At 31.7% G+C, this 15,961-nt stretch overlaps 1 protein-coding gene across 2 annotated transcripts; it reads right to left on the reverse strand.

Annotated features, from left to right (window-relative positions):
- Window positions 1-1,069: 1,069 nt before the first annotated feature.
- On the reverse strand, window positions 1,070-15,931 carry LOC139514283 (activator of 90 kDa heat shock protein ATPase homolog 1-like). 2 transcript variants are annotated; one of them, XR_011662593.1, is made up of 10 exons: window positions 15,718-15,894; window positions 9,295-9,374; window positions 8,320-8,430; window positions 7,643-7,728; window positions 4,829-4,949; window positions 4,487-4,557; window positions 3,799-3,951; window positions 3,156-3,257; window positions 1,899-2,841; window positions 1,070-1,672 (listed from the first exon to the last, which is right to left on the reverse strand). XR_011662593.1 is itself a non-coding variant. In XM_071303299.1 (9 exons), exons 1-9 carry the CDS (start codon window positions 15,795-15,797, stop codon window positions 2,617-2,619), a joined length of 1,029 nt encoding a protein of 342 aa, XP_071159400.1. In that variant the 5' UTR covers window positions 15,798-15,931; the 3' UTR covers window positions 1,070-2,616. The 2 variants fall into 2 exon arrangements, 1 of the variants encoding a protein (XP_071159400.1); XM_071303299.1 differs by having other exon boundaries at window positions 1,070-2,841; window positions 15,718-15,931.
- Between the last annotated feature and the right edge of the window lie 30 nt (window positions 15,932-15,961).

The raw sequence follows: 15,961 nt of genomic DNA on the forward strand, positions 1-15,961 counted from the left end.
TTAGTCATGTCTTTTTTGCCTCATGTGAATAAGAAAAATCTGTATTTGAACATGAGCAGCATACCATTTAAAAAATAGTGATGTCAACAAGAAGGAAAAAAGGCCCTACTATTTAATTTCGATCGTCTGTGTTTATATGCAATCAGTATAACCAGTAGGCAATGTTGAATGATCTACATGTTTAGATGTCAGTTAACAGCAATGATTGTATACATAGCTTTTTGTAATTTAATGGAAAAGGATGTGGTATGACTGCCAGTGAGACAACTCTCCATCCAAGTCACAATGTGTAAAAAGTAAATATTTATAGGTCAAAGTATGGCATACAACACCAAGCCTTGGCTCAGACCATACAGCAAGCAATAAAGGGCCCCAAACTGACTAGTGTAAAACAATTAAAAAAGGAAAACCAAGGATCTAATCTATGTAAAAAAACAGAAACACTTATGAACCACATCAACAAATGACAACCATTGAACAGATTCCCGACGAAGAACAGGTGCAAACAATGCAGCAGATTTAAAAGTTCTAACAGGTGCCAAGCTTCACCTTAACTTGAAACAGTAGTGTAATTGTTTATTTCATCTTAATTATTTCACTAGAAGGATTATTTGCTTTTCAGTCGGACACTCACACTAGTACTGTATTGTATTTTAACATTTGCCTTTATATAACATCGATTTAATTTTGTAAATTGTGTAAACAAAAAGACATCAAACAGAATCAAGGTTATAGGCTTCCTGTACGCTTCAAAATGGAATAAAAAGTCGCAAAAAGAACATCTTTAGGTGGAAAATGTTACTTTTGCTTTTACTACATATCTATCAATATCAGAATCTTGAATGGCTGCTGCCATTAGTCACATGCAGATTGTTTGAAAATTTGTTGCTGGTTAATGTCCAGTCAAGTTGCATTAGAGTCTATTCTCTGGGGTAACACACTGATAACCTGGAAATCATCAAAAAATACTTTCAGGATCGTGTTTCGGGGATACAAACTTTAATCCTCATATTTATAACACATACACTGGATCGATGCTACAGCTGGTGTACAAAAATGTCAATAAAGGTTCTTGTTTTATTTTTATTTTATAGTAAAAATTCATCTCAATAAGTTAACACAATGTGGTTTTTAACATGTAAGGTACCTGTCCTTGGAATTTAACAAAACACTGAATATTAAATCCTTCTTTATCTTACTATTTGAAACATTTAAATGACAATAATACTTAAACAGAGAATACATCATGTCATATCTTGTTTTACAATGAAATTGATATAAAAATGGAAATGGCTTTAGTGAATATTATCAAGTGACATAATTTATAGTCCTCCATTGAGAGTCATCTTGTAATGTTTTAAATATGAAATTGTTTCTTTTCAGCAGTAAGAAATGGCATTGCAGAAAAAATGAAGGAACAAACATGTCAATCATATACCAACTTATATTCTCTCTTTTTATAAATACATTAAAATTAAAAATAGCACTCGTCATATCAGTCCAAATTATCCCATTTAATGTTTTGCAATGTATGTATAAATAGAATGTAAAAATATTTTTATTTCATAGCTTACATTATACAAGACAAAATATTTAAAATTTTTAACATGCACAGTTCTTTGGTATGGGTTCTACAACATCGCATACGAGTCCCAACCATTTGTATAATAACCTAACATGTATGACTTCTGAAATACAGGCCAGAATGACAGCTTTTGATCCAATTTTTTACTGAGAATCGTCCAATATGACCATTGAGAAACAAGGTTTAGAAGACATCATGTCGTTTCGAGAAAACATGAACCCAAGGTCCATTGCCATTCAATAAAGGCATTGTTTTCTTATCCATAAAATGGATTGGGAAAAAACAAATGGTAACAAAATCAAGGTAAAATAACATATAAGTCATAAAATTTTCAAATCAAAGGGAATTTCAGTAATCATGCATTTTGTCAATCTCCTTACTGGTATCAAAATAGGTAGATAAAGTTTTATTTTCAACTTTCCACCAGCATCTACATGACATGGATGCAAAAAACTATAGGCAATGTAGGGCCTTCAAACATGAGCATTTATTTTGAACAGCAATGAAGAGATCAGCATTAATGACAAAATAATGAGTGCAACTTTGTGATATTTAACAGCAACAGATTATAAAATAAAGGAACAATTCATTATGGCAAACAAGTCTTCATAAATGATTATCTTAAGCATGAATATTATACACAAATTTCTGTTTTGTTAAAATACTTTTTTTTTTTTACAAATTTAAATGATTGGAACAGCAGGTTATTAAACAAGAGACAATAGTAATGGCAACAGTCCTCAAAAATGATTATGATTAACAATATGTAATGAATATGTCAGACTGACAATGATTAAAATATAAAGTTTATCACTATAACCTTGTTATTGGGTAACAGAACAGTATATTTATCAGGTAACAGTACAAAATAGTCTGATCAATGGAGTCAAAATACATTGTATCCTGTTTAAGTACACTGCAGTACTAACACAAGCAGTAGAATTTCTTTTGTTCTCAGTTTCATCCTACTTTTTCATGAGTGAAAGACGTGTAGATTGTTGCCTTGGAGATCGATTTCATTTCTACTGCCGTCAAAATATATTTGCTCCATATCCAAATGTCTGCTTGATTCTGTTCCAGTAATTAATTACCCATCCTTCTTTCGTTCTTTCGAATTCACTATCGGGTACACCTGTTTGAGTTAAGAAGAGTTCTGTTACACCCTCTTTTTCTTCAAAGTCAAAAGTCACTTCTGAATAATGGGCATCTGGCCAAGATTTAACTCGCCATCGCTGAACCATTTTCTTCCCAGGTACCTGATAATAGAAAAGTAAATTGTTGACAAAGAAATTACTCATTTAACATGTGAACTAAATAGTTTCAAAATCAATGGGCTGCCAGGCCAAATAATCCTGATGAAATAAGGTGTGCCAATGTTAATATAATGCAACCAAATATTGATTAACCATTTGTTGATCCTCGTAAACCTACATAAACTTAATCACAAACTTTAACGAGGGTGACGCTGCCAAAACATCATATGTCTAAGTTATACCTCTGAGGATTTGACAAAACTTTCTTTTTATCATTAGTTTTTCCACTTGCTGAATTGATTAAAAGCTTAACTTACCAAGTCAACAAATTCTCCAGTAACATTGCCATGCATTAAGGAGAACCTTCCCCCTTTTTCTACTTCCATTTCAACTGGTCCCCCAGTAAATGCTTGCACCATCTGAAGAAAAAAAATATGTTTAAAAAAAAATCTAAAGTAGCAAATTCATACAAAAGGTAGTGACCATGAAATTCACAAAAATCGGTACCACATGAACTACAATGATTAGATATTGGGATATCACAATGTTGATGAGTGATGAGTCTGAAACTCATCACACAGTAGAGAGGGGTCACTTGGAACTTTAAATGCATCAACAATTTCATACATGGCCATTACGTAAAAGACATCCCAACATCGGTATGGTATACTCCACTCCTTTTGGTCAGGGTATAATATCCAACAGCATATCAGACCTAAACAATCCATGTTACTTGTTTCATTTTTATGTGATGTTTACTGAAGACAACATTTTCTCTTCCTAAATATTAGATGTTTCTCGTTATTGAGGACATAGAAGTGATTTTGATCAAGAACATTTTCATCTTTCACATAAGAAAATACTCTGTAATTTATCTATTTATCTATACAACAACCCATGTCAATAAGCTTAAAGCCAAGAAAAAAATAAAAAAAAATAATTTAATATTCTGTCACTTACTCCAATATCAGTTAAACATCTGTATAAGTCCTGCGCTGAACACATGAATTCATGTTTACCAGTTAATTTCTTTGTATGAATTTTTACTCCAACTTTACTTTCTTTTTTGGGTGATGAAACTACAAGTTTGTTTAATTCTTCTCTGGCTTTATTCTACAAATAAAATTCATAGAAATTAAGAATAAAGTAATCATCTACCTAGATCAAGCATATTATATTTACCCTTTAAATACATGTTTCTGAAGATTTTTTGTACCACTTTAAATTTCAAATATCATGGAAATTCATAACTCTTAAAAATTTATTAATTTCTAGGAATTCTGACATACTCAATTGTAACTGATATTAATTTTACTTATGGTTCAATCTTAAATTAAATACAGCCTAAATAGGATAATGATTCATTTTAGCAGATGCAGTTTACTACCATGGAATTAATGATGAGAAAAGGAATTATTCATAACAATTGAGTGGCTATGATATTTTACAATTCATACTAGGAACTATCCATGCAGAGGAACATGCTGCAATCCCTTCTTTCAGCTATACAGTAAATACAGTAGTTCTTTATCTCACATGGATTTATTAATCTTATTCGATAATCATTAAGAAAATATTTGCACCAATGTACCTGAAAAAAACATTTCTGAATTACATGTATAATTCTATATATATTTCATACACTTACTGTAGAGTTGGTTAACTTTTTAGCATCAGGCTGTCCATTTTTGGTTGGCAAAATAACTCCTTTGCCATATTCTGAAATTATACAATCTCATTAGTCTTTCAACAGACTTGCATACTACTTTAATAGGGACATTATTCTTCAAATTAAAAATAATCAGATATAATCTGTATAAATTTTCTAGAAATTAATGTCAGTGTACTCTACAAGTAAGCATCTTAAAATAGGAATATCTCTGCACTTTAAAAAGTATACATATCACCCGTCATCTAATGAATAGCATATTTTATGTAACTGGTAAAATCTTAAAATCATGTTATCACGGTATGAATCTTAAATACATACCTTGTGTCAAATCAGCAATGTATTTTGCAAGTTTATTTTGAATTTCTTTAGTTCCTTTCTTCCTTAAAAATTCTTTTACTTTATAACTTTCATCAGTCTGTGTGTTGCAGGAAAAATCAACCTAGAAAATATAATTTTGGTAAAACTGTTATCTTCTATATCACTTATATATAATATTCATAATACTGTAAATTCAGAAATTATTGCGAGGTTTTTATTATTGCGAAATGCAACAGAGTTGTAAACGCAATAATTTGAACTTGCATTTTGAAATATTATATATGAATTTAAAAGGGTTTTTCCTCAAAATTGTAAAAATTAAAATCGTATTTAAGTCTAAACTGACAAAATCGCAATAATAAATGCACACAATAATTTCTTTATTTACAGTATGTATTTTTAACTTATATAAACATTGTACTTGTATGCCAACTGAACTGTCAGACTGTGTCTAAATAATGTAAAGTAACATTTTACAAACAACAGCACTTTTACATGCAGGCATGATTAGGAATGGCAAGATTCCCTTTCATTCGAAAAAGAAAATGTCCATAGAAATTGTGAATTCAAATTTTTCAAATTGCCACCCTGAACACCTGATTTAAACATGCTTGAGGCTTAAATTAAAATATTGTTTGTTTGCAGTTTACCGACCGACCCTTGAAAATCCTCCCGACTGTGAAAATTTTATTGCTTTAAATTTGAAGAATTTTTTTTTAATACTTCTATTGACGCGATCCAGAACTTTGGGTCCTTTCTGAAAATGATTTAAAGTCTGGGTCAATTACGCATTTCAAGTTCGGTTTTTCTTAGCTTCCCGTCAAGTGTTCATGTGACCATTTAATGATAAAGCCCATGGAAATTGTTTACAGGTATCCATGAAGTCACGGAGGAGTACTTTACGCTGTCGTCTCGTGTCAATTTTAAGACAAATAACAAACAAAAAAGTTTATTAGTAAACTGTTTATACAGATTCAGGCACATGTAATGATGTGTGATAATATCATTGACGATGATGCAGCGGATATTCATAACTGACACGATAACCATTCTGTCTCAAACAAATCGGGTACAGAATCTGTGGAGCCTGACTTTATGGAACCAATTTCAGTGGTTAAATAATTCGACAGCAGCTTGAAGTATGGCATATTTTCTACAAATCGTTGTGAAGACGACAAAGATGAAACCACTCCTCCGTGACTTAAATCTTCATGGATATCTGTAAACACGCCTGTACAGAGAAATGGGCTCATTTGAAATGTAACTTGTTAATGGATATAGATCATGCCAAATCAATAAGAAGCAACCCTAGCTACACAAAGATGTAGAGAAAATGAATGGTTAGCTTGAAAAATAAATATACTCTCTCTATATTAAATCTATCTTCGATTGCAATGAGTATGCTCCTTTAGGATAAGGGGAGCTGCCCCACTCATTGCAATTATTCTCTTTCCAATTATTCTCTTTCTTACAATATTAAATATACCCAAACTGTGTGGCCTGTGTGAATTCAATTAAAACATGTTCTTAGGAGCTATGCTGCCAATTTTTTTTAAGCATTAAAAACATTGCAGTACAGACCATTTACTTTTAATGGGGTGCTATGGATTTCACCCCAAACTTTAGATTTCTTTGGTTTTCATTAAAGCCTGGCAAAAATATAACCTTATCACATATAATTAAATATTGTTAGAAATATGAAAACAGTCGAATGTCTTAATACTTTTTTTTTTAGTTGCCTTTTTTTCAATTGAGGAAGATTCAATGGTGTTTTTTTTTTTATTAAAAATACACTCTTTAATACATTGTCTTATAAATCTTTAATATCTACATTTTTCTGATGAAAATACTCTACTCATGAAAACATTCTAGTCAAGAAGCATACATGTCTGAATATATTTCTTTAAAACAGTTCTAGTCATAATGCATAGATGCCAACCATTACGATTTTTGCGTAGTTTTTCCGATTTTGCTATAAAAACTACGCTGTTACGGTCAAAGTCGAATAGTTACGGATTACCAATCATTGCCGTTCAATTTTGTAAAACGCGGATTTGTATCATTACTTTTCCGTCCTGGTCCGGTATTTAGAAAACGCCAATGTAATGCTTCCGGTTTCTCGGGAGTTATCAACCTATTGTTGAGTAACTAACTGACTTCCGAAGATGCAAACTTGCATTTTATGAAGGAGCTTTCCCCCTTTCTCTACTTCTCCTTGACAAAACGAAAATGTATGAGTCGAGAACATCTGAACAATTAATGAATGGAATACATACTACAGACAACATGTTAAACGACAAATTTTAGTGCACATCACTTTGCAACCACTCGTCAGTAATTTTTATTGGTAAATGCACGTTTAAAAATGATTACTGAAAACTTTTCAAAAATACGGAAAATTTGATAGTTTGTTACTGATTGTGTCAAAAGGGGGTTGGCATCTATGATAATGACATTCCTTGTTTATAAGTGTTCCAGTATTTAATAATTATACCATATTTTATGTCATAAATTGGATAATGACACTATGTTAAAGTTTCAGTATTGGTTAAAAAGTTTTTTTTATCTGAAAATGCCTGTTCATTTGATGTTGGTTTTCAGCATGTCCAGTGTTTGTTGTTTTAAAATGTTTTTTTTTCTTCACAAGAAACTTGGTTTAGTGTAACTGCTTGTTTAAACTGTATTTTGGCTGATAAAATAAAATATTTTTCCTACCTACCAACCCTTCAGTCTGAAGGTACAGTCGGAAAACTGCAAACAAACATATTTTTAAGGTTGGCCTGAATGTCATTATGAAAGGGTCTAATTACTTACATCAACTTCATCTGCATCATTTTCCTCACTCAAATTTGGAATGTTAAATTTTCCTTTGTGTTTCTTGTCCCCTGATTTCAATTTTCCTACAATGAAAATACATAGATTGAGAAATGCAATATGATAAGATGGGGTTTATATATAATAATTTTGGTTGTTTGTCTCACTAATGTACCTCTCATATCTCTTATTGTTCATATGTCTGATTAATTTTGTAGTGAACTGTTAAATATGCAGTATCCAATACAGCATTTGTGTGAAATAAGCAAAACATTATGCTATAAAAAAAAGTAATAACGAAATAACAATAATTCCTTTTCAAGGAAATATTTTTTTGTTCTTGACATACATAATGTGTATTAAAAGATATTTTTAGAATCATCCAAATGCAGGTGCGGATCCAGGGGAGGTTCTGGGGGTTGGAACCCCTCTTTTTTTTTGGACGATCAATGCATTTGAATGGAGACATGTAGTTGGAACACCCCCTTTTGTCCTGGGTTAGGACCCCACCCCCCTTTTTAAAATGACTGGATCCGCCCCTGAAATGTTAAATAATTTGGTTACAGTGACAAAATTTTGCTCCTACTAGATACATGTATGTAGCCACTTTGTTGTCAGGGACAAAAATTACTTGTAACAAGACAGTTGGTTGGTTGCATATACTAATTAACTCTCACCTGACCATTCTCCTTTGAGAACCCATTCATAAAAGAATATCAATTTAGCTTTTCTATTATTAGCTGTAGCTTCACCATCTATGCTTGTCAATTCTGTTAATTCACCAAAATCTAAAATAATAAAAATTTGGTTAAGAAAAACATACAATTCTATATTTGAAGCAGTTATGCTAATGTGTCCTTCATATGATTTAATGGGCCTCGTAAGATAGTACTTACTACCTGCATTCAAATGAGTATTTACATAATTATATACATTTTATCAAATCATCTTTTCAAATGAACTTTTGAAGAGTTGAAGAAGTTTCCCACTTGTTGTAAAACCATCCATATTCTTTATTTTAGGTTTCTAAAATAATTACAAAAAACACCCATTTTTTCAACATAGTTCTGATTTTATTGGGATCAACAATTTTGCCCTTTAGAGTGTCATCTTCTGAGCGCATAAGGAATAAATACTAAAGTACAAAAAGAAAGCAGGAAGTCACAACACAATACACATTGTTATTGAATGTTCTATACTGTATTGAAAGAGAAACTATGAGGTAAATTGGTTTATTTGAATTCTTATATAATAGAATCACTCACTAAATCTAAGAAATAAATATGAAATTGTGGTCTTTATTTCATTTCCCTACCTCCCATGCACACAATTGGACATTTCTCATGCTACATGTATATTGCATACCCTGTGACATGCATGAACTGCTTTAAATCTTTTAGGTAACGTTATAGACTTTGAAATTACAATTTTTATAATATAGGATTATCTGGATGGGGGTTCATAATTTCTGTCTTCTTTATAATTTCTTGGCCCTTTTTTCTCTCTCAACTTTATATTTTAGCTCCCCATCATTCGCTATTCTTTATCATTTTGACCCTCTACTCTGCATTATTCAATTTGCCCATTATTCTCTTTTCAGAAAATCCCATCAAGACTATCGTATAAAAGATAAGCTATGACTAGTTACATACATTCTTCATCTTCTATCACCATTCCAACAAGTAATTCTTTCAGTTTATCTTTTGACCATCCTGTTGCATTCTTCTCTACCCTAAAATTATATGAATCATACAAACTATAACTACAATTCACACAACACATTTTGAGGAATCAGTATAATTATATAAATAAAACAACAGCCCCCAATAACTAGAGGCTCTCAATAGCTTGAATTGCTTACCTGCATCATCTGTGGTTTTGGAAGTCATGTTAAGTTTAATCATAAATAAATAGTATTAGATACCCTAATTATATATATAATAATAATTGAGGCCAAGTTTGTAGTCTATAGGGAACATGTTATGTGTACTAAGTTTCAAATTGATTGGACTTCTTATTAATTTTTGGAAATAAGTGTGACCTATTCATGTCAACCTGGGTCGCAATTATGAACGTTTTGAAATAGAATTCTGTAGCTCTGTGGTCCCCAAATATTCAACATGGGAAATCAGCTAGCATCGAATATTTCATGGTTGTCTCAGGTTTTTTTTTTATACCGATACATGAGGGTTAAAATGGAGGTACCTTCATGTCGAATAACATTAAAAATTCTTGCCAAATGAATTAAACAGTAATAATAGATGTGCCACCATAAAATGCACACTTTCCTTTGGACAACAGTGATCTGAAAAGATTTGTTCTCTATAAGCCCAGGGCCCCCTAAAAATCCTTTGCTGTTATTTCCATAGGAAACCACAGAGACTTCCTAAAATTATATGGGCAGTGCTCCAGTCATTGGCAGGAACACTACACAGTTTTGTACATACACATGGCAACACGAAACACAATCGAAAATCCATTTTACGATATCTAAACGTTTCAAAACGAAGTGGAAAATAACCTGCCACATGGGGTCTTATGTTTGTCACTCTATGCGGCATTTCTGGTAGAAAAGTGCAATAGACCACTTTTTAGTTCATCCCTCATCGGAAAAAACTTGTCAATTATACCGGCCTTTGTGACATCATTTACCAGATAGAGGGGCTTGCCTGTATCCCTGCACTATAAATGTTCATCAAGTGTCTTAGTGATCGTCATTGTGCAGGATAAACTAGAATTAAGTTTGTTTAGTAGGTACAGTACGCCCAGAGAGTATGTAATCGCGAACTCTAATCACCGATTTCCGAGTGTAGCGGTGTGACACCGCGAATCACGGATTATACTCCCAATTTCCTCCAAAGATTCTCTCCCAACACCGCGTGGCTGTTAATTGGTTTATTGCCCATCGGATGTTCTGAAAATTAATGACGCGTGACAACATCATCGGATTAGCCAGATTTATTACCTTTGTACATTTAATCGATCTTGATTGCACCTGTGTGCTTTAAAATACGTTATTTAAATGTCCTTTCATTGTCAGATAAAAGTGTGACATTTCTATTTAAAATAAGATTATTATTCTTGTATGTATATGCCCATGTCATTGTCATATGACATACAGCGTACAGACGTATAACCAGGTGCTCCGCAGGGCGCAGCTTTATACGACCGCAGAGGTCGAACCCTGAACAGTTGGGGCAAGTATGGACAAAACATTCAAGCGTGATACAGCTCTGAATTTGGATTGTGATCAAATTTTTGACATTACATGGTTTTTTTTTACACAAAACAAATGTCAAGATTTTACAAATCAATTAAAGATTTCTTCTTTAAACTTTTTAAATCTAAAATTAAATAGTTGACACAGCATAGGTTTCTGACACAGAATGAATGTGGTCTAATGAACTTAAAAGTTTTTTTTTGCCTTTGAGCAATTCACTATGCTGTTGAATATTATTCCTCTCAAAAAAATGTTTGAAGAAATTTTCTTTTTATTTATGAAATCTGAAATGAGAAAAATTTAACCCCCCCCCCCCCTTCTTTTTTCACATCCCCGTTTCCCTTTTTCCAAAACTGATATCAATTCAAATTTCGAATGGAGTTTGCAACAATAACTACTCTTTTAAATACATCATAAAATATTAAAATGTAAAATAAAGTGCTTGTTATCACTGAATGGTAAAGATTGGTTGGTAGTAAAAGTGAATATACATTGTTTATTGTATAAAACAATAAAAAAAACTTCATCAGCAACATTTTATATTGGCAAATTTCCAATGAAGTTATTTACATAAAGTTATTGGCAAATAAAAATAGAAAATGACATCATAGTCATGTCTGGCAAATGTCCAACATACATTATCTAAAAACATTTTAGATAAGATAAGGAAAAAAAGCTTCATCAGCAACATTTTATATTGGCAAATTTCCAATGAAGATATTTACATAAAGTTATTGGCAAATAAAAATAGAAAATGACATCATAGTCATGTCTGGCAAATTTCCAACATATATTATCAACTACTATTCTATACAAAGAAAGATAACTCCAATTGAAAATTAATTGCTATTGCACAATATTGTGCAATTAGATATTTCTTGCTATTGTGCAATACTGTGCAATTGAAAATTTCTTGCTATTGCACAATACTTGATATGGAATCCTGATTTGGACCAACTTGAAAACTGGGCCCATAATCAAAAATCAAAGTACATATTTAGATAAAGCATATCAAATAAGCCCAAGAATTTAATTTTTGTTAAAATCAAACTTAGTTTAATTTTGGACCCTTTGAACCTTAATGTAGACCAATTTGAAAACTGGACCAAAAAGTAAGAATCTACATACACAGTTAGATTTGGCATATCAAAGAACCCATTTATTCAATTTTTGATGAAATCAAACAAAGTTTAATTTTGTACCCCCATTTGGACCAATTTGAAAACTAGGCCAATAATTAAAAATCTAAGTACTAGATATATAGATCGATATTGATTGCAGGTACATGTACATTTGTACAAGGATAGATAATATTTATAAAGGTTGATGTTAATAATTTATAGTGGGAGTTTTTTTCTCATTTGCTTTTCCCCGACAAATGAGACTGTAAAAATTGGGGCCCCCTTAGTTGCTTCCCTGGGCAACTGAGGGTTGATGTAACAGGTGATTGTTAATAAAATATGTTTAATATTAAAAAAAAAAACAAAAAAAAAAAACAAAAAAAAAAAATAAAAAAAATCTAAGTACATTTTTAAATTCAGCATATCAAAGAACCCCAAGGATTCAATTTTTGTTAAAATCAAACTAAGTTTAATTTTGGACCCTTTGGACCTTAATGTAGACCAATTTGAAAACGGGACCAAAAATTAAGAATCTACATACATAGTTAGATTCGGCATATCAAAGAACCCCAATTATAATGCTTATTTGGGCCCTTTTTTTGGCCCTTAATTCCTAAACTGTTGGAACCAAAACTCCCAAAATCAATCCCAACCTTCCTTTTGTGGTCATAAACCTTGTGTCAAAATTTCATAGATTTCTATTCACTTAAACTCAAGTTATAGTGCGAAAACCAAGAAAATGCTTATTTGGGCCCTTTTTGGCCCCTAATTCCTAAAATATTGGGACCAAAACTCCCAAAATCAATCCCAACCTTCCTTTTGTGGTCATAAACCTTGTGTTAAAATTTCATTGATTTCTATTCACTTTCACTAAAGTTAGAGTGCGAAAACTAAAAGTATTCGGACGACGACGACGACGTGATAGCAATATACGACCAAAAAATTAAAATTTTTGCGGTCGTATAAAAATACGAATAAAACACTTATTTTGTATTTTCATTATAGTCCGATCAGGTCATAATTTTTGTTTTTTTCAACAAAGACGATTTTACCACAATTAGAACCTTTAATGACCTACTCAGTGAGCAATATTCGGTTCATTAATAGTTCAATATTATAAAATTAATATCAACTGGCTTAAAACAAAATGATGTTTTTACGGTAATTTGTCCAATCTAAATTAAACCCAAGAGTTAATTTATCGAATCAACAAGTGAACTCTGTTACTTTCAATTTATTTTGAAATGTAAAATATTATGTTTCACTACCTCGGTAGAATAAAATTTCCGACTTGAAATATTTGAATTTTAAAAAGAAACTGTAAAGTGACAAATAGTTTTGTATGCAATGTGGCAGCCCTATATTCATAAATACTGAGAAGACACAACACAATAATCACAACCTTATTTAATTATATGGAGAAAAGAAATCCTGTGTTTTTAATCTGTTATTGATCTTTAATTATTTAAAATAAAATTGGATTGGCGCAATCCGTATTTTACTGCTCGTTAAAACTCTTCGGCGAAATATAAAAAGAAGAAGTTCAACAATTTATACAATAGAATATTAAAATGAAATTATATCGTGTTCTACAAGAAAGAAATATGTAAAAAAAAAATTAGATCGGATTTTAACGATCGCCAAATTTTCACAGAGGTCTCTACCAACGCCCATCATGAACATGCATCCTGTTTTCGTATATCATTAATATATAGTGTTGACTATAGACGTATAAATAATGTCCGGTTTTATGTCCTCTGTTGACTGAGAAATGTAAAAATAAAAGGCTGATGTTGGTTTATTCAGAAAAGGAATATAATTTAGAATCCGGTTAATCAATTGTAAAAGGACCTTCTAGAGCCTCAATCTTAACGCACACAAATTTATGTCAATCATTACAAAGCAAGTTTAAACCTTGAATGAATTTTCCCACGGTTATCCAGAAAGGTCACCTGAGTTAACTGTTACATGATACTATTTCCCGCCAAATAAAAATCTCGTGGACAAAATTGATGTCACTATTTTTAGCATTCAATATTGTGAGCGAAGTCAAGTTCAAGTTCAACCACGCACTGTTGATCACTGAGTTGCGTATCGTCTTCCCACGGCAATTTATTGGTTTAGAAATATTTAAAGATTACTGTTCTAAATACAACACAAAAGTTTACATTCATTGTGCGTAAATGAATATTATGCAACGACGAGTTGATGCAGCTATAGAAGTATTCCTGTTGTAGCCGAAATGTATTATTTATCCTAAAGTAAATGCTAACAAATCGTGAAGAGAAAATGCTGTAGACTTATTAAGCATAGCGAATTGTGAATAATATTTTCTTTTTTTCTTGCATATACAAGTTTAAAGACACGTAATTTTCTTTCTTTCTTACATTTTATAACTTCAGCGTTAATTTTCGTCTATTTTCACGAAAGTATGTCTATTTTCGCATATTATATAAATTACCGATAAAAAGAACAAGAGATCATAATCAAGTATAGATTTGTTTCTATAAAACTTTACTGCAATTGAAAGCATTAACAACAATCTTTTGCTTTTTAAAACTTTCATTTTGTAATCGTAAAATGGAAATGGAAACTTATTAGCATAACAGATAGTGAATAATATTTTCTTTTTTACTTGTATAAAAAACTTTGAGACGTGTAATTTTTTTTTAAACTGTTCTTATTTATTCAACGTTAGTCTCCGTTTATTGTTACACAATTATATCTCTTTTAGTAAATTAAATATTTATTTATTGATAAAAAACGGAAGTCAAAATCAAATATAGTTTTTTTTAAACTTGATTTAAATGTACAGTGTAATTGAAAGAATTAACAACAACGTTTTGACTTTTATTTTAATCTTTCATTTGTTTCAAGCAATCAGATATAACCTGATAATCAATAGACAGGAAATACAATTGTTTAATTACATTAGAAATCTCGCATACCTTGACTGTCGAGTGCCGGCATAGATCAGAAGGATTAGGGCAATTAATTACCTGGTGTGACACCGCGTCACTCCAGACTGGGAGAGATGTCGCTAATACAATAAACAAAAGGTAACGGATTTACGCGGAAGTCGGAGGGAATACTCCCAAATTTCTCTGACAATTTAGGGAGTGATGTCGGAGTTTCCTGGTGTCACACCAGCAAAAAACTCGGTGTTTGGAGTTTGGGATGGCTTTCGCGAAAATTGAACTGTACTTAATCACAATTCCCTAATGATAGCTGTGCAGATTGTCAATTATGAGAATTTAATTTGCCGAATAATTTGTGCAATGTAGCTTTAGTTTTTCAACCACTCGCTCAACATTGAAATGGAAGTAACGACGCACATCAACGCACAAATGAGGTTCACTAAAACCAAAGTTTTCGACGGAACTCAAATGCATCGAACTCAAAAGTTGTCCATTGGCGCACATACTTCCCGATCACTGAAGGACAATTAAAAAATGACTGATTTTGCCTAATCATGTTAATAGTTTTACAAAAATAACAGTAACAATGATTAATTTAGAACTCTGACAAATCGGGATAAGGATATTTTAACGAATCTTGGTAAACATTTTAAACAATTTGACAGTGATGGAAAATGATTTGTAGATGCATGACAGTAAAGGGTAATGCCTACTCTGACATATGTAGCTCTTTTTTGTTATTTCGTTTTCAACTCATAAAAGTTTAGTTTCACAAACTAAGATCAATGCCAATGGCCAATGCCTAAACATTCATACCAATGCCAGTTGTTCACATTTGTTCCGTCTGGACGTTCTTCGACTATCCACCGTGGGTCTCCTTCTCCCCATTTAGCCATATTATCAAAATTATGAGTTTAAAGGGAATTTCAAGAAGTTAGGCCTGTGCACGTTATATGATAACTTGTTTCTGGAATAAACAACGGAAGTAGATATAAAGCGCTACGTATGGGGAGAAATTTCGAGAAGAACTGGTTTACGGTCAATGAGATAACATAGCAAA

The sequence above is a fragment of the Mytilus edulis genome, chromosome 3, assembly GCF_963676685.1.
Source record: "Mytilus edulis chromosome 3, xbMytEdul2.2, whole genome shotgun sequence".
NCBI lineage: Eukaryota > Metazoa > Mollusca > Bivalvia > Mytilida > Mytilidae > Mytilus > Mytilus edulis.